This window comes from Colobus angolensis, unplaced genomic scaffold (assembly GCF_000951035.1).
Source record: "Colobus angolensis palliatus isolate OR3802 unplaced genomic scaffold, Cang.pa_1.0 Scaffold124, whole genome shotgun sequence".
NCBI classification, from domain to species: Eukaryota; Metazoa; Chordata; class Mammalia; order Primates; family Cercopithecidae; genus Colobus; species Colobus angolensis.
Window position 1 is genome coordinate 1,528,069 of NW_012113586.1, and position 26,831 is coordinate 1,554,899.

The following is a 26,831-nucleotide window of genomic DNA, read 5'->3' on the forward strand; positions in this document are numbered from 1 at the left end:
CTTTCTTTCTTTCTTTCTTTCTTTCTTTCTTTCTTTCTTTCTTTTTGTCTTTCTGATACGCTTGGTCATTGGCGTAGAATCTTATATGTTAATTTGACACTTTATTGTTTGTGATGTGCTTTCACATACATTATTATCAGCTGAATTCTCTTCAAGCGTAGATATCCACTTAGGACCATCAAAAACTTTTGGGTCCTGCACTCTGACTTGAGTTAAGCCTAAATAAACCAAATTCTGCACAAGTAGGACCCACTTCAGTTGCCTTCTGTCTTTCAATGCTTCCATTAAAATTTCTCAAAGTCCAAACATTTTCCAAGTACCTTGTTATGCTTTACTTATTGGTCTAGGCTAAAGCAAAAGGGTGATTTGACACTGATAGTGATCTTCAGTGTCTATCACATTTGAATCTTTTACCTCGGTTGGATTGGTGATAGGAAGTGAAATACAGCAAAAGAGGCCTTTTATACTTGTACTTGCTTATTAATAATGTTAAATTGATGAAGAGAGCTAAAATATTCCTGAATATGACTGCCCTTGTACTGACAGGGGAAAATTCCCATCAGACCTTCGTTTGAATTTTGCCTTCTCAAAAAACCGACAGTTTTAATTTCCATAGAGCTAACTTCTGATTGAGCAGCCTGAGCATTAACTCTGCATTTCTGAGTTCAGAGCAGGATGTGCACAACTCTGCAGTTCTAGTTCTGAAAAATGGGCAACAGAGTATAGTGAAAAGAGCATCAACTCTAGTGTCAGACTAATTCAATTCCCACTCTGACACCTCACATTTATATACTGTGAGAGAAATCTTTTAGTCATGTCATGCCTCAGTTTTTTTATATATAAAATGGCAGCAATAATGCCTACTTTAAAGGTTTCTGTCAAAATTGTATGAGATAATAATGTATATAAAGTGCCTAATACAGTGCTTGCTACTTCTCTTCCTTTTTGTTCATTTCCAGCTTTAAAGCATGCTGGATCACTAAAGTTTTTTGTAATTTCATCTTTTATTTGAAATTTCAACTTTAAACAATTTTAACTTTTGTTTTAGATCTAGAGGATACCTGTGCAGGTTTGTTACATGGGAATATTGTGTGATGCTGAGGTTTAGGGTACGAATCCCATCACCTAGGCAGTGAGCACAGTATTCTATAGGTACTTTTTCAACCCATGCCTCCCTCTTCCACCATGTAGCAGTCTTCAGTGTCTGTTGTTCCCATATTTATATCCATGTGTGCTAAATGTTTAGCTTTCACTTATAAAAGAACATGAGATAATTGGTTTTCTGTTCCTGTTTTTATTTTATTTTATTTTATTTTTTTTGAGGCAAGATCTCATTCTGTTGCCCAGGCGGGAGTACAGTGATGCCATCACAGCTGACCGCAGCCTTGACCTTCCCAGGCTCAGGTGATCCTCCCATCTCAGTCTTCCAAGTAGCTGGGACTACAGGCACGTGTTCTGGCACATGCCATCATGCTTGGCTAATTGTTGAATTTTTAGTAGGGATAGGGCTTTGCCATGTTGCCCAGGCTGGTCTCAAACTCCTGGGCTCAAGCGATCTGCCTGCGTCAGCTTTCCAAAGTGCTAAGATTACAGGCATGAGCCTCTAGGCCTGGCCTGCTCCTGTGTTAATTCACTTAGGATTAAGGCCTCCAGCTGCATCCATGTTCCTGCAAAGGACATAATTTCATTCTTTTTTATGGTCGCATAGTATGCCATGGTATATATATATATTACATTTTCTTTTTCCAATCTACTATTGATAGGCACCTGGGTTGATGCCATGCCTTTGCTATTTTGAATAGTACAGCAATAAACACACAAATGCAGTGTCTTTTTGGTTAAATGCCTAATATACAGAATCTATAGGGAGCTTAAATCAATAAGCAAAAAACAACCCCATTAAAAATGGGCAAAGGACATGAACAGACACTGCTCAGAAGAAGACATACAAGTGGACAATAAACATAGGAAAAATCCTGAGCATCACTAATCAACAGAGAAATGCAAATCAAAATCACAGTGAGGTACTATTTCACACCAGTCAGAATGGCTATTATTAAAAAGAGAAAAAAATAACAAATGCTAGCGAGGCTGTGGAGAAAAAGAAATACTTATACACTTTTCGTGGGAATGCAAATTAGTCCAGCCACTGTGGAGAGCAATCTGAAGCTTTTTCAAGTAACTTAAAAGAGAGGTTGAACCTTTAATGGCATTGAGACTGCCGGCTCACCAAGAAATAGATATAAAAAATTACTACTACCACTTCTTTGCAAAGACTCTCTCAAAGGCTTTGATCTCAGGGATGACTTTGAGTCCTTGCTATGGTTCTATGTATCGCTGAGAGAGGTGCTGCTTGTTAAGTGGAGAGTGCTGTAGGCAGCTGGTGAGATATGATGTGCCCTTAGTCTCCTTAATTGGCTTATTGGCATGGGAATTGCAGGCTTCAGGTTACTCCTTTTTCCCAAATAGAACTTGGAGGGCATGGAGAGCTCAGAGACACCATTCCATTACTAAAGCCATCTAACAGGCTCATTTGAGTGTTTGCCATCATCATAATTTTAGTTTAATCCAACCCGGGTTGTAGTTCATTCCCTTGAAGCTCTGGACTGAGTATCAAATTTGGGCTCAGTTCGTACTCAGGTCAGTGCCAAATGCTCCGCTTCTGCCATATTTAGAGTTACTCTATGAAAAGTTTCATCACCAGCATTCTCTAAGCTACCTGATAAAATGTGATAGCCCACAACCAATTTCCACTGCAGAGGTCCTCTGGAAATAGGAACTTACTTGCTTCTGGTACAGAGAGGGCTGCCTGGGTTTTAAGATTCTGGTATCTGCCCTTCTATGAATGGAAGCACTGAGATAGTCATGAGAGTTTTGGTTTAATAGACTTTAGGATTTATAAACTAGATCAAGAAGTGGCTGTCCTACCAATATCAGATAGGAAACACTATTCAATGTGGTTGTGTACCAGTATTTGGCAGAAAAGAAAGTAAGATGAATTGTCTATCATCTGGGTTGGGTTTTTCTCCTTCAATTGTTTCAAACTATTTTCTTCCTTGGGGAAAATATGACAGCTGAGCTCCAGTCTTACAGAAGTGACACTGTGCATCTAATCTCAGAGCATTCTACATCTCTTATCTGACTCTACAGCCAGCTTACACATTTCACATAGAAACCAGGCTATCTTGCATCATTCACACAGGAGATGTGGCAAAGCATTAAACTGAGCTTATGGAATTCATGGTCTGAATAGAAGACAGAATTATTACCACCTGCAAGTAAAAGAAAACTTTAGTATGTAGATGATAAAGTCTAAACTCCATATCCTGACACCCAAGATCCTCGGCAATAAATTTTTGTTTGTTCCCTGACGTTCCAAGAGTTTAGAAGAGTGACTGGCACATAGTAAATGTTCAATATGCAGTCATTTAGTTGAGTTGAACCTGACCTTCCATCTTCATCATTTATCTTACCTCCCCTCTCCCTTTACATAATCTAAACTCTGACATACCAGTTTGTTTGTAAATCTCTAAAACTCCAAATCCTTAATCATTGTTATTCCCACTATCTGAAATTCTTTCCGTATCATTTTGTTGCTTGTTGGTTTCAAATTTCTATTTCAAGACCATATTCAAAAGTTAGCTCATAAAGTCTTCTCAATCATCTTATCATTGACTTGCTTCCACTTTGAAGCTCCTCAACACTTTTCCCCACCTCTGCTGGAGTACCTGTCACAGTCAGCCTTCTTTAACAGTTTCCATGTCCTTTCTACCAAATTGTGAGCTCCTTCCGAGCAAGAACCTGTTTTATTTGTCTTGGTCCATTAATGTGTAATCTAGTCAAGGCAAAGCAGAAATATTTGGTGACATAAAAATGAAATTAAATGTAGTCTTCTGTGCTGGAAATCCTTAGGCAATAGAATGGATGTAACCAGGACTCTGGCATCAATAATGTATAAAATGGAGATAATAATAATAACTCTTAGGCTTGCCTGTACTAAGTGATGTTATGCACGTACAGTCTTGGCAGAGTGCCTGACAAATAGTAAGAGCTCAAATAATGTTGGCCATTAACTCTTTGTGTTAGTTCTTGTGAGCTTATAGTCATCTTCCTGTCCAAAGTCAATAATATTATTATCAATAGAACCATTACACTATGCTTTATCATAAATATATAACTATTTTTTTAGCAGAAAGGTATCTTATACTCCCACCCCCATGGTAAAGATAAGAGAACTGAGGCCAAGTGAACCAAAGAAACTTTAAAGATCCCACTGGTGATCAGTAGCAGAGCCACAGGAGTATATGTGCTTTGTTCACTGTAGTAACTAATAATTCCTCAAAATTAACTGTTAAGTGGAGATGCCAGGACTGTAAAATATGCTTTTAAAATGTCTAATTTTGATATTAAGTTTTTATTAGAATAAAAGTGTATGCAATTTAGGCATTTTCTATATATGGTAAACAAATAAACCTATTGTAGTTGGTTTGCTTTTGTTAGACTTGGTGGTCTCTAAGCTGTACTACTAATCCACCCATTAAACATTCGAGTTAAAAGGGACTTTATAGCACTTCTAATTAAATGTGCATGTGCTGTGCCATAAAGATTAAGAAAATTGGGGACCAGAATAGTCATGTGACTTGGCCAAAATCAAACATATTTAAGCCACCTTAGTTGTGAGGATGGTTAAAATAGTTAAGGGGTATTACAGAATTGCCAGCTGTTTTGGCCGGGTTGAACCTAGTATGCTTTTGGGGAGATCTGACTGTTGGATCAGGATGGAGAAGACCTACATTCTAGTACATGTTAGTTTTCAATTTCTCTTATTTCAATGTCCTTGTCCACAAAATAGACATAAAAATGCATGCTATGTCTACCTTATCAATGGGAATACAATATTAGGTAATGTGTAAAATATAAATTAAAAGTTATTTTATTACTATTGTTAGAGTGAGAATTGAACTTACTCTAAGCTAAACTCAACTTTCTGTGGGAACTTAGTGTTACAGTATGCATTTTATCAAAGTGAAATAGGTCAGAGATAGAAAGTAAAATGATGGTTAAAATCTCTTTTGAAAGGATTTTTTTGGGGGATGAGAATGGATATTTTGCTTTGGCCCTGTGAGTCACAAAATGTTCTCCAGTGATTTGTAACTGGCTCAGCGCAGGTTACTTAAGTTTTCTTCTTTAGCTGCCTTGGTTATGTGTAACATTTTGTGTTCCTGATTTACTTAAACTTCTGTTGAAATATTATTCTGACAGTATCTGATAGCCAAGAAGTCCTGCATCATTCATATGAGTTCCTAATAGTTATTTTTTGTGGACAGGAAGTCACAAATTGCCAAGAATAAATGAACTTGAAAACACGGAGGTGTTTTTTGATCATTAAGGGACTGACTGATTATATTTCTAAATGGATGATTTAATTTGATTAAAATAACCAGCCGTGTGTTTCTTCATGACTTAGATAACTTGATTATACATCCTAATTAACAGTTAAAAATTTTGATCTGGTTAGCCAAAATATTTTCTGTAACTATGATTTAGAAATATATTTTACAAAAGATTAAATTTTATTTTTACCTAGCCTGTTAATCTTGACTCTGAGGTTACTATTTTAAGGGTTTTGTAGGGTTGCTTACCCGACAGGTGGCCCTAACTCTTCAAGAAGCTTTTTAAGTAAAGCCTCTATAAAAGTAACAGTAACTTTATTTTAAGATTATAATATTTAAGAAACAATTGAGAATAGAAGATTGCATGTGCATTCATGTTATTGCACATGTGTGCTGTTGCTTACATTCTTGATATAAAAGTCACTGGATCCTATTTTGTGAGAGAGTGGAAATCCAGAAGTTCAGGGTATTTCCAATTAAATAAATGTCTTTGAAAATCCTCTCCATGGACAAATACTGCCTATACCTCCACAGACTTGCCCATTTCCTTTCTATTAACCCTGGGTTCCCCAGGAGTGTTCTTGCCCTCTTGGATCTCTTTCTCTTCTGGACTTGTAAGAGATGTCTGGGACAGGAAAACTGTGTGGCAGTTGTTTGTGTTGCTCTCTGATTATTTTTGAATGCTCCTAGTCTCCACTGTATTGTACTTGAAGAGGGGTCCCATTGCGTACTTCATTATTTCCCAGAATCTAGCACAGAGCTGGGCACATAGTAAGCACTCAGTAAACACATAATTAATCAACACTAACTGGGAAATTTCTTAAGGTTTTGGATTCTGTTTCTAATTATCTGCATGGTACTTCATCTAAGGCCATATGCTGATAGGTGCTTATTGATTGATTTGATTGAAGCTATAAACTCTTATAGAATACCCACTCAATTATTTAACTCCTATGGTAATGTGAATCTGAGCCCCCAGTCTTTTTCCTTATTTAACTCGTCTTGTTCAAAGAATTTTAAATTTGATGTTTCTAATGGAGGTTACCTGGGTTAGCACTTGCACTGGGGAGGATTCTTACATACCGGTCATTAGAGGTGGAATCCTTAAGTTCATTCTTTCTCATTGCACACTGAGGACTTAGGCCCCCCTGTGGTTAAATGGTGTGTCTAAGTTTATTCATTAATTCATTTGATGTTACATTTTGAGTCCCTGTTTTGTTCCAGATGACATACTGAGTTAAGGGTAGAGTCTCTTATTTCATAATTCTCTAGCCGTAGTCCCAATTCCAATCTCAACCTCAATTTAGCTACCATGAAATACTTATCTTTTAGTGTAGTGATACCTTTCCTTCCCTTTTCCACTTCCTAAACATACATTGGAGAAATCGTATGTTCAAAATTTCTGCTGGGTCCTACTTAAGGTCTATGTTTTCATTTTTTTGTAATTGTGGCACTTTATGGTGGATTTCATAGCTCTTCACTTCCAAAGCTAGGACAATAATGTATTTTTAAAATCTTGTTTTGAGGAATTTTTTGAAAAATTTACACTATTCATGATAAGTGAGGAGTTCTTAAAATATCCTGGAAACAAAATAGGATTTGGGAATTTATGTCTCAGGGGACATGAATTGGTATGTTTGGCTGAGTGTGTGATGATATAATGGGTCTGCCACTGAAAGGCGTATAAAATCAGGCTAGGATATAGATTTGTCACTCAGCAACAGCTGTCATCTTAGATAAGTAGTTCTACTTTTCAGTGCTTGGAGAAGACCAAAAAATAGCTGCTGTTTAGTCCTAGGTATAAAATTATGTGCTTAGACATGTAAAACCTAGTTATAAAACTTTATAGTTGTTTTTTGTTAGGGGAAGCAGAGGAGGAGGGAGGGATAATGAAGTGACTACAGTAGTGATTATGGGTAAACTGAAGTTTTTGGTCAGAAACTTCCCCTTTATTTGGAAGTTTGGTTTGGTTCTTTAACAAGCTGAATATCTTCACAAGTGACAGGTGAGGAATTGGAGATATAGAGAGAAATGACGCTTTTCCCCCTGTGGACACTTTATTCTCTGTGGGCTTTGACACAGCTGTTAGATATTCTTGCCAGAGATGCTGCCTGGGGTTGCAAGAGAAAAAAGTCAGTGACAAAAGGAAAGAAAAGTAAAGGAACCATGGGATGTATTTTTCACAGGGCTGCAAACCTGCTGCAGGTAAGTGAGGTTGGCAGCAACATGATTTGGCATTCTGTCCCGTTCTTTTTCCATCTTACTAGTGCCAAGGACTGATGCTCAAAAAGCTCTGACCCTTGACACCATTGAAAAGTCACTTGTCAGAGTACAACACTTGGTTCCAGCCTTTACTCATGTATATATTTAAATCCAAGGAAAGCAATCAGAATTCTAGATGTTAAGGGTGGGTTAAAGAAATGGATTCTTAGGCTTGACTTGCAGCATCATTTGACCTAAGAAAATTATACTAGAAAATCTGAATTTGAAAAATTTTAGGACATACAGTTCTTGGCATTAAGCTCCTAAAGGTAAATATTTTAAATTCCAGAAAATCTTCCCTGATAAATCTGGCTCTAGCCTTCTTCATCAGTCAGCTTCCCCTGCCCCCCAGCCCCACTTGTCTTCAGGAGTACAGAAGACACAGGAAAGGACCATCTGGCCCAGCATGCCAACTTTTTATTTGGTTGCTCTCAATCCCACCTTCCTGTTTGGATCACCCCTCCCCTCTGCCCATACTTCAGAAACCAATCAAGGTGTCTCCTGAACTCATTTATTCCCTTTGTTTCAACTGCCTTTTTGGGTAACTTTTTCCATATGCCTACATCCTTGACTCACAACAGAAGTTTTTTTCCCATCCAAAATGGCCTGATTAGACTCTTAGGAAAAACCATTTACTCAAATATATGACAAAGTACTTCTAAAGATCCCAAGCAGCTTTTCATTACTTTTGATGGCCATGGCTTATGTAAGTAGAGGAAAAATTTCTGTGTTTAAAATAACTGACAGGCAGCGACTCTGAGTGGTATGGAATTGAAGAACATATTGTTAGCACTGAATCTTTACTCGCACAAATGAAGTAGTCTAATCTAGGTTTGGACCTATAATTTATAATTATTTTAGTTTAATTTGGCATTTATTTTGTTGACCCAGTTTGGCCTCATTCCCTTCAACATGGTGACATTAGTACTATTTATATTGCCTGTTGTGGACCAATTTTCTTCAGCTGTTGCTAAAACTTACTAAAATGCCAGATGTCATGTTGGAAACACGAAACCTGAAAGAAGGTCATAAATCACAAAAACAAACCATAAAAAATAATAAAATACCCTGAGTGCTGTGCTCTGGAGCTTCCCAGCTTTAAGTCTCCTTTTGTTTACCCCTCTCCCCACTTCATTGCGTTTCCCACCCCCACTTTTAGGGCCAGGGGTGAGGAGAGCTCAGCAGTTTCTCACCTAAGGCTTGATTGTTTATTTTGCAGATTCTGAGCAGAGCACTGGTTCAGATTCTGAGGTACTCACTGAGCGGACTTCCTGCTCCTTCAGCACTCACACTGACCTGGCCTCTGGCGCTGCGGGCCCTGTGCCTGCTGCCATGTCTTCCATGGAGGAGATTCAGGTGGAGCTGCAATGTGCTGACCTCTGGAAGCGGTTCCATGACATTGGAACTGAAATGATCATCACCAAAGCAGGCAGGTAAGGACAAATTCCTTTGAGTGGCCAGATTCAAAGAATTTGCAGAAGTAGGAGCCATTACATTCTTCCATTCTTATTTATTTGTGATGGCATCAATAAAACCAAAGCAGCTTGCGCTCATTTTTCTGCATTTGGACATCTTGGTAAAGTGGTTCTGTTGTGTTTGCTGTGATTGTATTATGTTCCTCCAAGGGCCATTCAAATGTAAGTCATGTAAATCATAAACATTTTCCACCTACAAATGTATTTCAACTAATACTGAAAGTCCATGGTATCTTAACAGCCAAAATATGTATTTCCAAAGCAAGTGTTTACTTCACCATTAAATACTTTCAAGAAGTTTGCTTCCCAGATAACAACTTGCAGCTTCTAAAGTATTTAAAGAAACAATGCTTTTGTAATAATTTTTTAAAAAAGAATTGGCTTGATGCATATTCTGAGCCCTGTTGATGGTCCATTGTGTTTTATCATTGACTTGAAATTATCACACAACTTTATTGGTGACCTATGGAATTTCTTACAAAACTGTTTTTCTAGGATTACAAAGTTTTAAAAACACAGCTTCTCTTGATATAGACACTTTTAGTTAAGCTACTCCTTTATTGGTATGTTTCAGCTTTCCATAGTTAAGTATCTATTTTGTGCTGGACACGCAACACACATCTTTGAAACTTACAGGAATCCTATGAGGTTGGACATAATCATCCCATATATGGATTAGGATGCAGAGGATGAAAGATATTAATTAGCTTGTCTGAGGCACATGGGTACTAAGAGGCAGTTCCAGAACTCTGCATAAATCTGTGTGGCTCTAAGACAGTGGTCGCAACTCTGAACTGTTAAGAAATGGCTGTAGTTCTTGCCCCTTGGATTCAAAATGAAACTATTTAGACAAAATTAAATTTGGGCCAGGCATGGTGGCTCATGCCTGTGATCCCAGCACTTTGGGAGGCCAAGGCGGGTGGACCACCTAAGGTCAAGAGTTCGAGATCAGCCTGGCCAACATGGCAAAACCCCGTCTCTTTTAAAATTATAAAAATTACCTGGACGTGGTGATGGGTGCCTGTAATCCCAGCCACTTGGGAGGCTGAGGCAGGAGAATCACTTGAAGCCAGGAGGCGGAGGTTGCAGTGAGCCGAGATCATGCCATTGCACTCCAGCCTGGGTGACAGAGCAAGACTCTGTCTCAAAAATAAAAAAATAAATAAATTTTGGACTAAGCTTTTCAGCATATAGGAATAGTTCATTGAAATTAAGCAAAACAATTATGCTACTTTTGTGTTTTCAAAGCCAGTGTACATAATCTTACATGTCATGGGGAACAAAAATCCCATCTTACTGATTATGAGCTGTTTTCATGAACATAGCCATTTAAAGTAAAATAATATTTTGATTGGGTCCAGTTTATCTACATGTATATAAGGAAACCTCCCAGTACAATAAGATATGACAAAAACATGAAGTTAAAATAAAGCTGAAATTTTATTTATCTTCTTTCTCTTCTGGAACTCTCTTCCTTCTCTCAGTAGTGAATAAAACCATTAAAGGCTTCCTAGGGGGAGCAGGTGGGCTGGATAATTGTGTTCAATACCATCTCTTTTTTGTTGCTTGGGTCTCAGTGTACTTCTGTTCCACATCTTGGGGTGTAAAGTCTTGGAAGAAAGCAAAGTAACTCAAGGAAAAGTTTTTTAAGGTTTTGGTAGAAGAGTTGGTTTGGAGAGAGGAGAAATATTACATTTTTTTTGGTCTGTAAGATTTTCCAGTTTTCTTTTTGGGTTTTTACTTTATTACTCTTGGGTCTGTGTATTCCAGTCATGTTTGTTCCTGGTATCACTCCTTTATTGCCTGTTCATTTGAGCCTCTCCTTGACAACCCTCTTGTGACTCATTTTGTAATTTCTTCTGCAGTATTTTCATTTTCATATCTCTGATTTCACAAATTCACCTTAATATCTGGATACTCTACATATTCCCCAAGACAGACACATAGTTTGTTCTTTAGTAATAATTGAAATCATGTGTTTAAGTTTAGAAACTACATCAATGCATTCAGTTGTCTTAACTGTTGTTACTACATCTAATTCTTTTCCGGTAATTCTGAAACAACTCAGAATCATACAAATAAGTCTTTCTCTTCTGTGAATTTTCTTCATTCCTTCTCATTTTCCTGGTTGATTTCTTGCTTCTCACTCGTTTTTCTTCCTGTACAGTATTGTCAGTATTATTTTCCATTTTAATTCCAAACTCCATCTTCTTAGTTATGTTAGTTATATATGGCTTTCTCTCCTTTTTCTCACTTAGATGATCCTAGTCAACATCTACCTCCTCCCACACCCCGAACTGTGATCCTATTGATTCAGAGCTACTGAAGTCTATAGAGCCCTTAGTCTTTGAGTGTACCAACCCAACCTGCATAATCAGCACCATGGACAGAGGTGCTTGTAAGGATTAATGGGTTTAGAAGACAAAAGAATTGGCCTAAATTTAGCCATAAAATTAAAACCAAACACATCTCTTTTTGTAAAACATGAAAGATTAACTTTCCTTTAGAATGTTGTGACTTCACCTGATATTCTATGCTAAAATGTGACAAAAAGAAAAAAAAGACTTGCAAAGATTTTAAGAAGAGAACTCAAAGGTAGTCACAGAATTTTAAAGCAGGGGGCACCGCGGAGATTATCTAGTCGATTTCCTTTGTTTTATAGGTGATGAGGTTAAATGACTTATCCAAAGTCACATAGTTCATTCATTTTAGAAGTTGGATACTGGAAAGAGATGGGTAGCTTCTCCATTGAAGGTCATATAACTGTTCCAGACAAAACAGATACTGAATTTAAAAATCTAACATCTTTCTTTGTAAAGTTATGAAGAAAAGAAGTCTCTCTTTTTCATGTAATACAGCCTCTCTAGGTGACTGGGGGAAACCATATTTTCTTATCTCAGGTAATAAGTGAGAGGACTTTTGCACTATCTCTGGCAAGATGCCCTCCAAACATTTACATATAGAGGGAAGCTATAAATCAGTGTTATTAAGAAGGGAATTACTTATCTGTATTTAAATGTATAGATCAAGGTTGCCAAATTTTTGGAATTAATTAATGCAAATTAAAGTGCCTAACCTATAGTGAATGTTAGATTTAGTCAATATGAGTATCCCATCATCAAATTTCTTTAGCCCACCATAAGACAAAAGTATGAGGCTTTTAAATAAAAATTGTGAGGGTAGGGTGAGACATTTTTAAATGATATACCCATAGAAGCTTCTGAAGAGTAATAAGGTGAGAAAGATGAAATAGTTACATATTAATTTTGTAACTGTATAAGAATTAGCCACCATCTCTATTAAAGGACTGTGATCCTTCTTGTGCTTTCCCTCAGATGTGATTATGATGTCACTGACCTACTGCCAGGGGATATTAGCCTTTTGGGTTGCTTTTCCAAGATGAGTAGTGAGTGTGTAACTAGCACAGAGAGCCTCTTCTGTGACCAACCAGTACATATTTGCAAGATGGCTGTCTGAGGTCAGGGTATGGTCTATAGCCATGAAATGGAGCAAAGCCAATTAGACCATATGTGGATCAAGCCTGTGACCTTGACCTCATTAGCACTGTGCTCTGCCCAGCTTGACTAACTAGCCCCAGATGGTTAAGCTTAATGCAGCATTTTGCATACAAGTAGCCTCAAGCACATTCAGGGCAATCCAAATTTTTGAACTGAGGACTTTTTATGTCCGGTTTGATACAAAAGAGCTTGAGCTTGATGTTTTTCTTCTTTCTTATGGTTAAAGAAGTATGGTGAACTTTATTCTAGACTTATTGAAACTCAATACCTCTTTTGGGCTGCTCTGTCTCCTCCTCTCTTCAATTATGAGAGAAGTTGTAAAGTGCTATATCCTGACCTCACTTGCTTTGGCAAGTTTAACAAGCCATTGTGGTAGAAACAAGGTATTACCCAGAGGCCACGAGAATTCATTTGGTATTTGCTTCCAATTCCACAGGGTCCTTCTTCTGACACACACGTTGACAGCCTGAGAACTTGCAGAAAATTTTCTACAGTTTTACGCATTAAAAATTCTTGGTGGCTCTTTGTTTGGAGACTGGTCACACCTTCCTTTATTCTTTTTTACTTGAGAGACTATTTTTACAGTGCTCATTTTCAAATAAACTCAGTTGAAAATATTTTATGGTAACTTGCAATAAACTGAAAAGCTCTTTGGATTATAAGAAGAGTGTAAGTTGCTGTACTAACCTTTAAAAAGATTATAGCTATACCTGATGCAAATGACGAGTTGATGGGTGCTGACAAGTTGATGGGTGTAGCACACCAACATGGCACAAGTATACATATGTAACAAACCTGCACATTGTGCATATGTACCCTAGAACTTAAAGTATAAAAAAAAAATAAAGATTATAGCTAATAGGAAATGTATGCATGACTACACACATCCACACACATGCCTATGCATACATATATATCACAACAAAGATTAACTAAAAATACAAAACAGGGTTGAACGCTTGGAGAGTATGAATCATCAGATAGGTCAATTTAAGTTAAGAAGAGATACTAGTTCAGTAGTATAAGTCTCCAGTATATTTCGTAGTGATAATTTCCAAAGTGAAAAAGTTAGCCAACTTTGAGAATTAGAGGACATTAGAATTTGATGTGCTTAGAGTATCTAATAAGAATATATTGTTTAGGCCGGGCACATTAGCTCACACCTGTAATCTCAGCACTTTGGGAGGCCGAGGCGGGCAGATCACGAGGTCAGGAGTTCGAGACCAGCCTGACCAATATGGTGAAACCTGGTCTCTACTAAACATGCACATACACACGCACAAATTAGCTGGGCGTGGTGGCTCATGCCTATAGTCCCAGCTACTCAGGAAGTTAAGGCAGAAGAATCCCTTGAACCTGGGAGGTGGAGGTTGCAGTGAGCCAAGATTGTGCCACTGCACTCCAGCCTGGGTGACAGAGCGAGACTCCATATCAAACAACAACAACAACAACAACAACAAAAACAAAAAACATTGTTTTAGCTTTTACCCCTGCTACTTCTCCCGTTCTGATTTCTGAGCTTTCTGTTTTATTCATCTACATAGGAGGATGTTTCCTGCCATGAGAGTGAAAATCACTGGCCTAGATCCACATCAGCAGTACTACATAGCAATGGACATTGTGCCTGTGGACAATAAAAGATACAGGTAACAATAATTCTGGGATGTGGAAATGTGGGTATCACCAGCATTCCAAGACAATTCTTCAAACTCCTTAGAGGAAATATTTTAGCAATGCATGCTGTACAGGGAACAAGGAATGCAGACTATGTCAATGGCCTGTGGCAGATCACCAGGTGGAAAAAGTGTTAACTTTGACCTGGGATTCCCCACTATGTCTCTGGATAGAATGGGATTGTATAGTGTCTCCCAAGGTAGCAAAAACCAAGTGGAACTTAAGTCTAAATTTAATTTAATTAATATTGGAAGTGATTAATATACTGAATAATTTGGTTTGTGAAATGCTAAATAAATTGGGGTGATTTATTTTGGAAAGAGAAAGGAGAGGTGGAACAATAAAGCATATTAAAATGTATATTTGATGGATTACCCCATAGATGATGGAGAGGAAGAACAGGAGAACTGGGTAACATTTCAGGAAGAATATCTACTTAGGGAGAATTATTATTCATCGATATGGGTTGTGAGTGAGATTGCTAAGTAATTTTCCCTCAAACTGATTAAAAGCCATTGTAGTCTCCGTGTCTCTTGGATGGCTTATACATAGTTCTTGCCAGAAAAAAAAGTTGTTGCTTATTTGTTCTCTTGAGGTCTCACTCAAATCAGTAAATCATTACTCATTTTTGAAATATCTAAAGTCTAAGAAATTGGCCCTAAACCCATGAATAGGGAGGCAAGTGTTGATGAAAAAGGCCAGAACTAGTATGGCAAGCAGGGAGAGAGCTGGCTGAGAGAGACACGGTCTGACTTTCAGCACTTAGGAGAAAAGATGTTTCCAGCTTGTTTTAGGGGATCTTGGGAGTTGTGATTTGGACTGGGTGCCTCTATTTCTCAGGGTCCAGGTCCCATGTGGTCCTTTAGAACTGAGAAGCAGGGAAGTGCCAGATCCATGAAGATGTTTCTTCTGAACTCCGAGAAAATTGGCAAAGTTGGGAAAACTGACTTCCTTTGCTACCAAACGTCTTGTTTCCAGTGACTTTGTGGGAAAATAGTGTAGAAGATGATGTTCAAAACAGGTTCATCAAAAACAATGTGAACTGCGAGTATTTGGTGGTGTTTCTGAAATGGTTGCAGTGAGGCAAAGGCCCGTCATAGAAATGCCTCAAAGTCCAGACTCTTAGCAAGGAAATGGTTAACCAGTGAGAGACTTGGAAGGGCTCTGCACATGGCTGCATTTTATAGGACAATATGGAAGATGTTTTTAATAAGGAACAAAATCCTGAACAAATGGCCAAGGGATTATATGGTTTGCATTTGAAAGGTGAAAGGTTGCAGTAAAATGCCTTTTCTATAGCTAGACATGTGAGTTCAGGATGCCTGTGTGCACACAGGGGTGCATGGCATGGAGAGAGGGAAGAAAGGAAGAGGGCTGTGAGAATGTTTTCCTTGCGAGGGCTGTAGATTTGATCATTAACCACAACACTTCTCTGCCCTCCCCACCCCATCTTTTTGTCCATTTCTATCTCTATTTCATTTCCCTGCTTATCTGCCCTTCTCTTTTCCTCCTTTGATTCTCTGTTTCTTTCCCATTACTTCTCCATTCCTGTAATCTCTTTGTTTTTCTCTCCTTTCCCCTGTCTCAACTTGTTTCCTGGACCTCTGTCCCTTCTCTGCCTCTGTCTCTGAATTTTCCTCTCTTTCTCTTTATCTCAGGTATGTGTATCATAGCTCCAAGTGGATGGTGGCTGGCAATGCTGATTCCCCTGTGCCCCCAAGAGTTTATATACACCCCGATTCTCTGGCTTCTGGAGACACCTGGATGAGACAGGTGGTCAGTTTTGACAAACTCAAGCTCACCAACAATGAATTGGATGATCAAGGACATGTGAGTCAAAGAAGCCTGTCTCTCCTTTCTTTCTCTCCTCCCCTGTTTGTTTTAGAGCTGGCTAGCCCCTGTCTTTTTCAAATAGGTAAAATAAGGAATCTCTATTCCACTTTAAGTCATTTTAAGTAAGTAAGCATAAAAGTGTTTTTTTTTCCAGTTAAATTCCATTTATTACAAATCTAACATTTAGCAAACATCTGTTATACATCAAGTTGTGTTTACCAGACAAAGTCCTTGTGCTCCAGAGGCTTACAGTCTAGTCGAGGAGGCAAGACAGAAAAACAAGACAAATTAACCAGTGGTAAAAGAAATCACAACATTCAGTAGAATAACCCAAAGGCCATAAAACAAGAGAAACAAGTGAATGACAGTTTCAGCTAATTTGTCAAGAACTTTTTTTTTATAGGGAAGACTAAATCTTAAGGTTTCCCAAGTATAACTGAAGCATGTGATGCTATTAATATATCTTTGGCAGTGAAACATATATTGAATTTTCACTGAATGGCAGGACCCATACTGGGTGCTATGGGAAGATTGAATAAGTTAAAACCATTGCTTCCATCTTCAAGGAAATAACAATTTTCTGAAAGAGTGAAAACCCATATCTACCATTCACTCTCACATAACAAAATAATGTTCACATATTCAATAATGGATGCAAATAATAGGATGTAGAATTTAAAGACAGCATGAATACATACTGAACATTTGAAGCTGGAGGGAATAACTAGTCACATGGCAGAGGTTCTGAGACCTTTTAGTGATATGTTGTCCATTGGTACTAGAGAAGTCATTCGGCATTATCCAATTGAAGCAAACATATTACTTTTACCATCCATGTTAAGGATGTCCTGCTATTTGGTTCCATGTAATGGTATTTAATCGCTTAGTTCTTCCTGGCAAGTATACTGATTTCTAGTTTTCTGTACATCTCACCTCCAATCTGTGCTTTTCCTAGTGCTTCTACTTAGTGATGTATTTTGCATGAGAGCAAAATGTAGGTTCCTTAAAGCCAAGCCTGGTACAAGTCGCCTTTTTATTTCAGATCATTCTGCACTCTATGCACAAATACCAGCCTCGAGTTCATGTGATTCGCAAAGACTTCAGCAGTGACCTTTCACCCACTAAGCCTGTTCCTGTTGGGGATGGAGTGAAAACGTTCAACTTTCCTGAGACTGTGTTCACCACAGTTACTGCCTATCAGAACCAGCAGGTAAGAGGTGGCCCTTGAGAGTCTTCTGCTACATCTCTTTTTAAAAGAGTCTCTTCTTGCTTTGGGCAAGAAATGCTTAGTCCTGCATGGCACTGAAGAGTTAGTATGAGAGACAAGAGTTTTTCAGTACACACAGGGCATTGGTGATAACAATATGATAGTGCCTAGTAACAGCTTACACAGTCTAGGTTTAGATCAGAGACAAGATCTTGACTGAGAAGACCAAACCTATTAAATTATTTTTATGTCTCTCTGTACTTGCACCTGTGTTCATGATCTCTACTACATCCTGGCAAATGATCCTCATAGTTTGGAATTCCTTTGCAAGTACTGAGGTTTGAGTCATGCCTTCTCTCTTATATACAGTTTTCTGTGTATCCTTCCACCAGGCTACATCAAAGGCATCAAGCTGTTGTGGGTCTATTTAAGACCCACCACTTCCACTTACACTTTCAGATTAAATTTACTTCTGTGTGACCACCAGCCACATCGTAAGATCTGTAAGTTTATATCTGTAATACATTCATTCATTCCATAAATATTTATTGAGAACATACTATGTTCCAAGTTTAGCAGAGAAATAGAGCTGATTAAGATGTATTTTTTTTCAAGAAAAGAAGAATTTTTGTTGAATGAAAGACATGTAAATACATAATGATAGGAAAATGAAATAACTCAATGAAAGAGATGTAGGCAGAATGTTTCTTGGTTTGTGGAATAAGGTAAGTTTTCCTGGAAGAGTTGACACTTTTCTGATGTCGACACACACACACACACACACAAACTAGCCAGAAGAATGCAGGAGAAATATGTGTAGGAGAGGGGGAAGGAGAAGTCAAGTCTGGAATTACTGTGGGTATTCTAAACATGTTTTTTGTTTTTGTTTTTGTTTTTATATTTTTTTTTGAGGAAGGTGGCTAGGTGGGCTTAAAAGTGGTCTCACTTTACACAACTCCCTAAAAGTTGCATAAGAATGCCATTTTTATTAATTGGATGGTATTTAATTATTCATCAAAATATGTAATTACAAAGACTCTGCAGTGAGCCTTTCCAAAACAAAGAAATTTTTTGTTTATCTTGCTTGAAATTGTGCTTACTTTCATTTGGGACCTATGGAAGCAAAGTGAATGTACACTGTTATACTCAATACCTTTTGTATTGGATACTCTGCTTCGTGCTCTAACAGTGAAAGCAATATATAGAAAAGCATTCGTTTACTAATTCTTTATCAAGTGATTATTATGTGCCAGGCAGCTGAAGGCGAATTATGTAAGTATTGACTCAGATAAAAAGGGTATTTCTATCTTCATGGTCCTTCTGCATAAGATTCCTTAGGTATTATTTACTTTCAGAGGAATTTGACATACAACAACCCTTAGTCCACTAAAGGTTAAGTACTAACACTGTAGTGTTAGACTTCTCAGCAACTGTAAAGTGTTTCCAACTTCAGATTTTCCTAGTGAATGCCACATTTCATCAAAAATAGAAGAAGAGCTTTAGTTTGGTTTGGGTGCTATTTAAGAAACTATTAAACTGTCTCAAATTCCTTAGATAGTAAAAATGCAGAAGCCATGGAGGATCCATACAGAAAACTGTAATAATTAAGATTTTTCCAGCTCCAATACAAGATGTAGCATCAATATAGACATGGACTTTGGAGCAACCAGAACTTTGGGATTGGTTCTGGCTCAGAAGAAGGGGAGTAAGAGTGTGAGTTCTCTGGATAACTGATTGAGACTTTTCTAAGAGTACTCCAGCCACAATTTAAAATAGTTAGTTTCTGATGAAGGCAGTGATGTGACAATAAATATTTCAACATCAGAATTTACTTTATAGAACACTGAAGAACAAACATTCTACTGCCTTATTGAGATCAGTTATAGAGACCAGGAGAGCCAGTACTGTAACCCAAGTTGAAACTAGAAAGCTACAACTCACTTTGACAATGAAAGAGGACCAAGCATGGGTTTCTGACAGCCCCTTCACATCCTTTACCTTCTTTCACAGATAGTGTTCTAGCACATGAGTACATTCTATCATAGAAATATTTTGTTTACATCTGGGCTGAAGTGGGAGCAGGATACCATGGTTAAGATCATGAAATTTGGCAGCAGATAAGCTAAGTTTGATTTCTGATCTTTTCATTGACACTGTGTGGCATTAATTCCTTTCAACTTGTGTTTCCGGTCTTGAAAATGCGCCTGCCTCATAGAGCTATGAGGACTAAATAAGGGAACGTGTGTTAATTCACAGATACAAACCTGACATCTAATTAATAGTAGTCAGCCTACCTTGCTCTGTGGCTGGGTCTGAACAGGCATGAAAAGTGGGGCATAGAAGCAATTTTAAATAATAAATTGCTTATTAAGGAAAAAGTGCATTGTTGGAAATTGGAGGAGCTGTAATGGCTCTCAAAGGAATTATAATCCATAGGTAACTACTTTGATCTCTCTGTCGTCGTGTCATATTGTTGAATTCATGATGTGCTGACATTCAAAATAGATGAGTCATACTCAATTCTGCCCATTTGGGATCAAGATGACAGCTTTTGCCTGTTTAACAAGCCTCTAATCCCTGGATAAATCAACAAGCATGCTTATTTAACATTCCCTTTGGCTGTGCAGATATGATTTAATATAATACAGTAACTTCTAGTAATACAAAATAACCTTGAGTCTTTCCCCCAGGAATCCTGAAGTTTGCATCCTGTAGGTCAGAGCTGTTACCTAACTATACTTTTCAGACTTGTTCTGAAGATGCCAGGTAGCATAAATTGTTCTCTTTTGTGAGCTTTTTTCACCTATTACTGTGTTTTTATTCTTCATAACCTTCTAGAATGAGAACAATCAATATGGCAAAATTATTTACTTCATCTATTTCTTTTTAAGGAAATGGTTAGTAGGCCTGTGAAATAGTAAAGAGAAAAAAATTTAGTGGTAGGTCCTTAGTGTTCTCAGGAACTTGTTTGGGGAAACTCTGAAGAAAAGACAATAGAGGGAATGTAATGGAAATGGAACATTACCTAGACTTTCTAAGGAAAAGCAGTGTCCTGCTTCACAGACAGCAGTGAGCTAGACATTTGGAGACCTGGGTTTTAGTCTTAACTTTTCTACTAGCTACACATGTTGCTCTGAGCAAGTTGTGTTTTTTTTTTTTTTTACAATAATCGCACTTCAGTTTCTTCTCTTAGAAAATGAGGAATTGGCCTGTGCTTTACAAGGTCCCTGATAGCTCTGGAATTCTAATTTATCCCTCTTTTTTTCTGCATGATTTTTAATGAGGATTGGGAGCAATTGTTCTCAAACCAAGACAATCAACATGATTTTCAGCTACTGAAAATTATTAGAATGTTCATGTCTGAAAATTGTTTTTATTCACCAGATAATCTATACCAGTACATTTTTTTTTTTTTTTTTTTTTTTTTTTTTTTTTTTGAGACAGAGTCTGGCTCTGTCGCCCAGGCTGGAGTGCTGTGGCCAGATCTCAGCTCACTGCAAGCTCCGCCTCCCGGGTTCACACCATTCTCCTGCCTCAGCCTCCCGGGTAGCTGGGACTACAGGCGACGCCACCTTGCCCGGCTAGTGTTTTTTTGTAGTTTTTAGTAGAGACGGGGTTTCACCGTGTTAGCCAGGATGGTCTCGATCTCCTGACCTCGTGATCCTCCCGTCTCGGCCTCCCAAAGTGCTGGGATTACAGGCTTGAGCCACACCAGTACATTTTTAATAAGTCTACACTTGAAAGGTATGAACATGGTGTTTTGTAAATAAGATATTCCCCAACATACTGTTTATTTGTGATTCTTTTCAGTTCTCTTGTTGTTTTTATTTTTTGTTTGTTTTTTGGGACAGGGTCTTGCTCTGTCAACCCAAGCTGGAGTGCAGTGGTGTGAACATGGCTCACTGCAGCCCTGGCTTCCTGGGATCAAGTCATCCTCCTGCATCAGCTTTCTGTGTAGCTGGGACCACAGGCGGGTATCACCATGCCCATCTAATTATTTTGATTTTTTTTTAGAGATGGGGTCTCATTTTGTTGCCCAGGCTAGTCTTGAACTCCTGGGCTCAAGCGATTCTCCCACCTCGGCCTCCCAAAGTGTTGGGATTACAAGTGTGAGCCTTCCATTGTTAAACACCGTGTTCCTGCTAACTTCCATCTTGTCACCCAGGTTGAACACCTGGCTGTCACAACATCCAGTCTGCCACTAATGTCTTTTGCTTCTACTGATAGAATATTGTTTTCTTTCTAACCTAATTGGTTTTGCCCTTGTTCTGTTCCTGCCTTCCCCCAACCTTGGGTTCTTATGATAGCTTCCAGTTAGGTCACCTGGACTGCAAGCTTAATGTCTCACAAGCCATCCTATACATTATTGTGAAGCACAGCGATAATTGCACCATTTCTACGCCAAAAATTGTCAATGACTCCTCAGTGCCTAGGGAGTCAAGTCCTGGACCCCGAGTCTTTCCAATAGTGTCCTCTGTGGCTAAAAACCAACTACATTTCTAGGCTCAATTTCTGTTATTCCTCCTCACACATCTACAAGAGAGTTGCAATCTGGTCAGATTTTTACTGTTGCCTGAACTTTGTTGCATCCTTGCCTTTGTATGTCCCTTTTTCTTTTCTGGGAATGCCCTTCACTTTCATTTTTATCTGTCTTGATTCCTTCTACTCTTCAAAAATTCAGTGAAAATACCATCCCCTACTACTTCCTTTCCTTTTTTCAGCTGCAAATGAACTCTCCCCAGTTAGAACTGTTAGGGGGCTGCACTCTCTCATGACCTCATCACATTGTAACTTTGGCGTGCATCCCCACTCTTCCTCTTGATATTTTGAGCTTTTTAAGAACAAAAGTTGTACCTTTTACAAATAAATAGTATGATGTAGAAAACACGAAGTTGAGAGTTAGGAGACTTGAGTTCTAGACCCAGCTTTGCAGTTGACAGACTGTACTACTTTTGACAAATCACTCTACCTTAGTATTCTCTTTTACAAATTGATGATTTGGTCTGAATCAGTACTAGTCTATGCAGAAGCTTTTATGGTCCACTGAAAAATGAGAAAAATATAGAAATATAGAGACTTTTATGAATGTAGACTCTCAATTTAATAGACTTTATTTTATTTTGTCTTTCCTACTTTTTAGGTATAAAAATGTCACTTATTTTATGAAATTATGAGACAGGAGAGAGTAGATAGGTGTTAACTGTCTCCATTTGGTAGAATGAAAAATTGGGATGTAATGTTGATTCCTCAAATGATGGGAGGGGGATTAGAATTGGCCTAAAAAATTCTGAAGCACATCTCCATAATTCTAAGATATTTGTGTCTGAACTATATTGCATAGCACTGAATATATATGGTTGGCAAATGACTGAAATGAAACTTAATGAATGATTAGCCGACACGACTCTACCACTGGTTTCTTTATATATCTGGGCTTCTTTTTCTTTGGATGTAAGTAGTAGTGAAGAGAGCTTTTCTATTTTCATGGAATATGTTATGCTTTTCTTTCCCCATTTTCCATTCCTTCCTTCCATCCTTGCTTACTGACCAATACTCTTAGGGCTGCTAGCATACTGAAGTTATTATTACTATTATTTGCTATCTATGTGCCAATTTGGCAGACCTATGGCAGAGAGAAAGGTGCAGCATGCCCAGAATCTCTTCATGGGGAATAAAGTGGTAGATGTGGGAATAAAGGTGACTCAACGCTTCATGCTTTTTCGTAGAAGAATCTGACGCCAACACATCCTCACGGAATTAGCAAGAAATTTCCATTGCAAAGCCTTTGTCTTCTCTAAGGGAAAAAGAATGCTGAACGTTGATTTTTGTTTTCAAACAGGAAACTAGATTTCAAAAAGACATGGCCTTGTTCTCCCCAGGTAACACAGTCTTATTTCTTGATGAGAATTGGCTACATGAACCAGATAGGAAGTCGGAAACCACATCCAGGTTTGTGCGAGCAAATCCAGTAGGATTTCTGAGCCCCTCATTATAGTCTAAACTAGAGCGCCGTTTTGCTGGCTCAAATCAGTGTGGAATTTTTTTCATATGGGCTAAGGTTTTTTGTTTTGTTTTGTTTTCCCCCCTATGGAAAACCTTTCAAGCAATATAGTATGAAATAAAAATAACGAAGAGTGTTAATAAGAGAAGGCCCTTTCAGCCTTGGTACTGTAAAACCATACTCAGGATATTCAAGTTTCATTTCCTTTTCAGGCTGTGCTATTTATGTCTGCCTGGTGCACTGTGAAGTATACCTCATTTATTAACTGCCTCCATGTTACTAGGCAAGAAGTCTGTGACAATGATTAACATTAATGGTGGCAAGTCGGCAACCACCCCCTTATGTGCCTCAGTGTTCTATAATTCAAACTATACAAATTAGTATAAGGTTATGGAAATAAAATCTGTAAAGCAAAATGCTTTTACAACCTCTGTATTTTCCCTGTCTTCTCATTATCATTGGGCAAAGTTTGGACATGTAGACTAGTAGACTTGTTTTAGTCACACAGGAGGTTACTAATAGACCTTGTTCTCTTAGTATAGGATTTGTGTCTCTAATGCCTCTAGTGAAAGCAAATAGAATTAAGAGCATTGTTTGGTCTAGATTCTCTAAAACTTATCATGGTTTTGGGATTCTTGATCCCTAGCTCTCAAATCGTCATTTATTCATTCACTCACTCATTGAATAAATATTCATTGAGGATGTCACACTAGGTTCTGCTTAATTAAATGGTATACAAAATAGACATGGTTCCTACCTGTGGTCCAGGGGGAGTTACATTTAATAAACATGTCAATACAAAAATGCATGTGTAATTACCAGTTGGGCTAAGAGCAAAGATGGGATTTAAAAGGGTGCAGTTAAGAAGAGTAGCAGAATTATCCTATTTTGGAGGATGATCAGAGAAGATCTCTCTCAGGAGATAACATTTTGACTGAGACTTAGAACGAGGAGTCAGGTATGTGCAAAGTAGAGAAATGAGCATTTCAAATCTGGTTGTAGTGCAAATGTGAGTAGTCTGAACACAGAAAGAGCTTGGCACAATCCAGCACTGGGAGCATCTCAGTCTGGCTGAGTTGCTCAGTCTGCCCTGAGCCTGTGGATCAAGGCGGGGGAGTGTGAATGGGTTGGAGAGGCAGACCAGAGTAAGGGCCTGCTGGATCTACAAGGCTGGGCAAGGAATTTGAATTAAATGCTGAGTGGCAGTGGCCACTAAAGAGAATGACATGGTCCAGTTACATGTTAACAAAGACCAATTGGGGTGCTGGGTAGAGAAGAGGTTGTACAGGGACGAGAATGGAAGAAAGGAGTTCAGTTTTAATGCCACATAGAGTAGTTAGTCAAGAGATGATGACATGGGCTAAAGTTTCTGGAATATATGTCATTCTTTCTCACTTTGATATTCATGCTTACATAGGGCCTTTCTTTAAAAACATTTAAATTAAATTTTATTTTAAGTTCCAGGATACATATGCAGGATGTGCAGGTTTGTTTCATAGCTGAACGTGTGCCATGGTAGTTTGCTGCACCTATCAACCCATCACCTAGGTAGTAAGTACCACATGTATTAGCTATTTATCCTGATGCTCTTCCTCTTCCACTCCCTGACAGGCCTCAGTGTGTATTGTTCCCTTCCCTGTGTCTATGTGTTCTCATCATTCAGCTCCCACTTATAAGAGAGAACATGTGGTGTTTGGTTTTCTGTTCCTGTGTTCATTTGCTTAGGATATTGACTTCCAGCTCCATCCATGTTCCTTCCAAGGACATGATCTCATTCCTTTTTATGGCTGTGTAGTATTCCATGATGTATATGTATTACATTTTCTTTATCCGGTCTATTATTGATGGACATTTTGATTGATTCTACGTCTTTGTTATTGTGAATAGTGCTACAGTGAACATACACATGAATATATCTTTATAATAGAATGATTTCTATTTATTTGGGTATATACCCGGTAATGAGATTGCTGGGTTAAATGCTATTTCTGGTTCTAGGTATTTGAGGAATTGCCACACTGTCTTCCACAATGATTGAACTAATTTGCTTTCCCACTGACAGTGAAAACTGTTCCTCTTTCTCCACAGCCTTGCCACCATCTGTTGTTTCTTGATTTTTATTTATTTTTATTTTGTATTTCTTTATTTTTTTTTGGAGACAGAGTCTCATGCTGTCATCCAGGCTGGAGTGCAGTGGTGCAATCTCAGCTCACTATAGCCCCTACCTCCTGGGTTTCAAGCAATTCTACTGCCCCAGCCTCCCAAGTAACTGGGACTACAGGTGCACGCCACCATGCCTAGCTAATTTTTTGTATTTTAAAGTAGAGATGGGGTTTCAGTATGTTTCTCAGGCTGGTCTCAAACTCCTGAGCTCAGGCAATCCACCTGCCTCAGCCTCCCAAAGTATGAGGATTACAGGCATGAGCCACCACGCTTGGCCTCTTGACTTTTTAATAATCACCATTTCTGACTGGTGTGAGATGGTATATCATTGTGTTGACTTGCATTTCTCTAATGATCAGTGATGTTGAGTTTTTTTTCATGTGTTTGTTGTCCACATAAATGTCTTCTTTTGAGAAGTGTTTGATCATATCCTGTGTTACAGAGTGCCTTTCTTAAGAAATGCTTCCTTTGTTCCTTTTCCTTCTCTTGTGTTTTCATTAAAATCCTACACATCTTTCAAGGCCTGGCTCACATGCTATCTCTAACATGAAACCCCAGAGCCCTTCAACATGGAGTAATTCCTACTTCGTCTAAGCTCTCAGGCTACTTTGCCTTTATTGTGAACTTTATGACCTTCTTTTTATATTGTAATTGATAGTGCATGTCTACTTCTTTCTTCTATATTATAAGCTCCTTGAGGAAAAATGGATGACACATAGCTATACACTGGCTGTACACCACTCTGTCACCTGTGTTGCTTGTCACACTGCTTTGCACACAGAAGGCACTTGATGATAAATGATAAGTGGCACAACCATGCTCTTCATAAAGCTCTCTAATTCTCACATTAAAAGCTTTAAAACAAGTGTACAGATACTGTTTTTTCTAACATTTGAGGCATTTGCTATTAAATTTCCATGCATACCCATTGGCTTGGGATCCAGTGAGCTGTGGGAAATATATTTTCAACCATTTCTCCCAGGCCCATGAAGTTGAGTGCTGTTATATTTACAGGGGTCTGTGGAGACCCCCAAAACATGGCATCACAGTCATGTGTCAGAAATCCCTATCATAAATGAGTTGGACAGGATAAACCAACTTGAAAGAGAAAATAAAATATTATAACCCCAACTTGAAAAGAAAATATGGTGCATGGTTTATTGCTGTGGATTATGGAGGAAGAAAGAACTGATTTTAAGTCAACACAGAAAAGCAGTGACACTCTTTAAACTCAATACAGTATTCACATGGCAGACACTCAACTTTAGAAAGTCGAACCTTTAGGGTACTGCTCTGGTCTATAAA

At 38.3% G+C, this 26,831-nt stretch overlaps 1 protein-coding gene across 2 annotated transcripts in view; it reads left to right on the forward strand.

Moving 5' to 3' along the window:
• TBX15 (T-box 15) overlaps positions 1–26,831 on the forward strand; it is a 107,912-nt gene that overhangs the window by 48,803 nt on the left and 32,278 nt on the right. For both annotated transcript variants that reach the window (XM_011933060.1, XM_011933059.1), the window contains exons 2-5: positions 8,875–9,088; positions 14,193–14,294; positions 15,981–16,152; positions 17,198–17,365. In XM_011933060.1, the coding sequence (XP_011788450.1) occupies positions 8,988–9,088; positions 14,193–14,294; positions 15,981–16,152; positions 17,198–17,365 (543 nt within the window). In that variant the 5' untranslated portion in view covers positions 8,875–8,987. The remainder of the gene's footprint in view (positions 1–8,874; positions 9,089–14,192; positions 14,295–15,980; positions 16,153–17,197; positions 17,366–26,831) is intronic.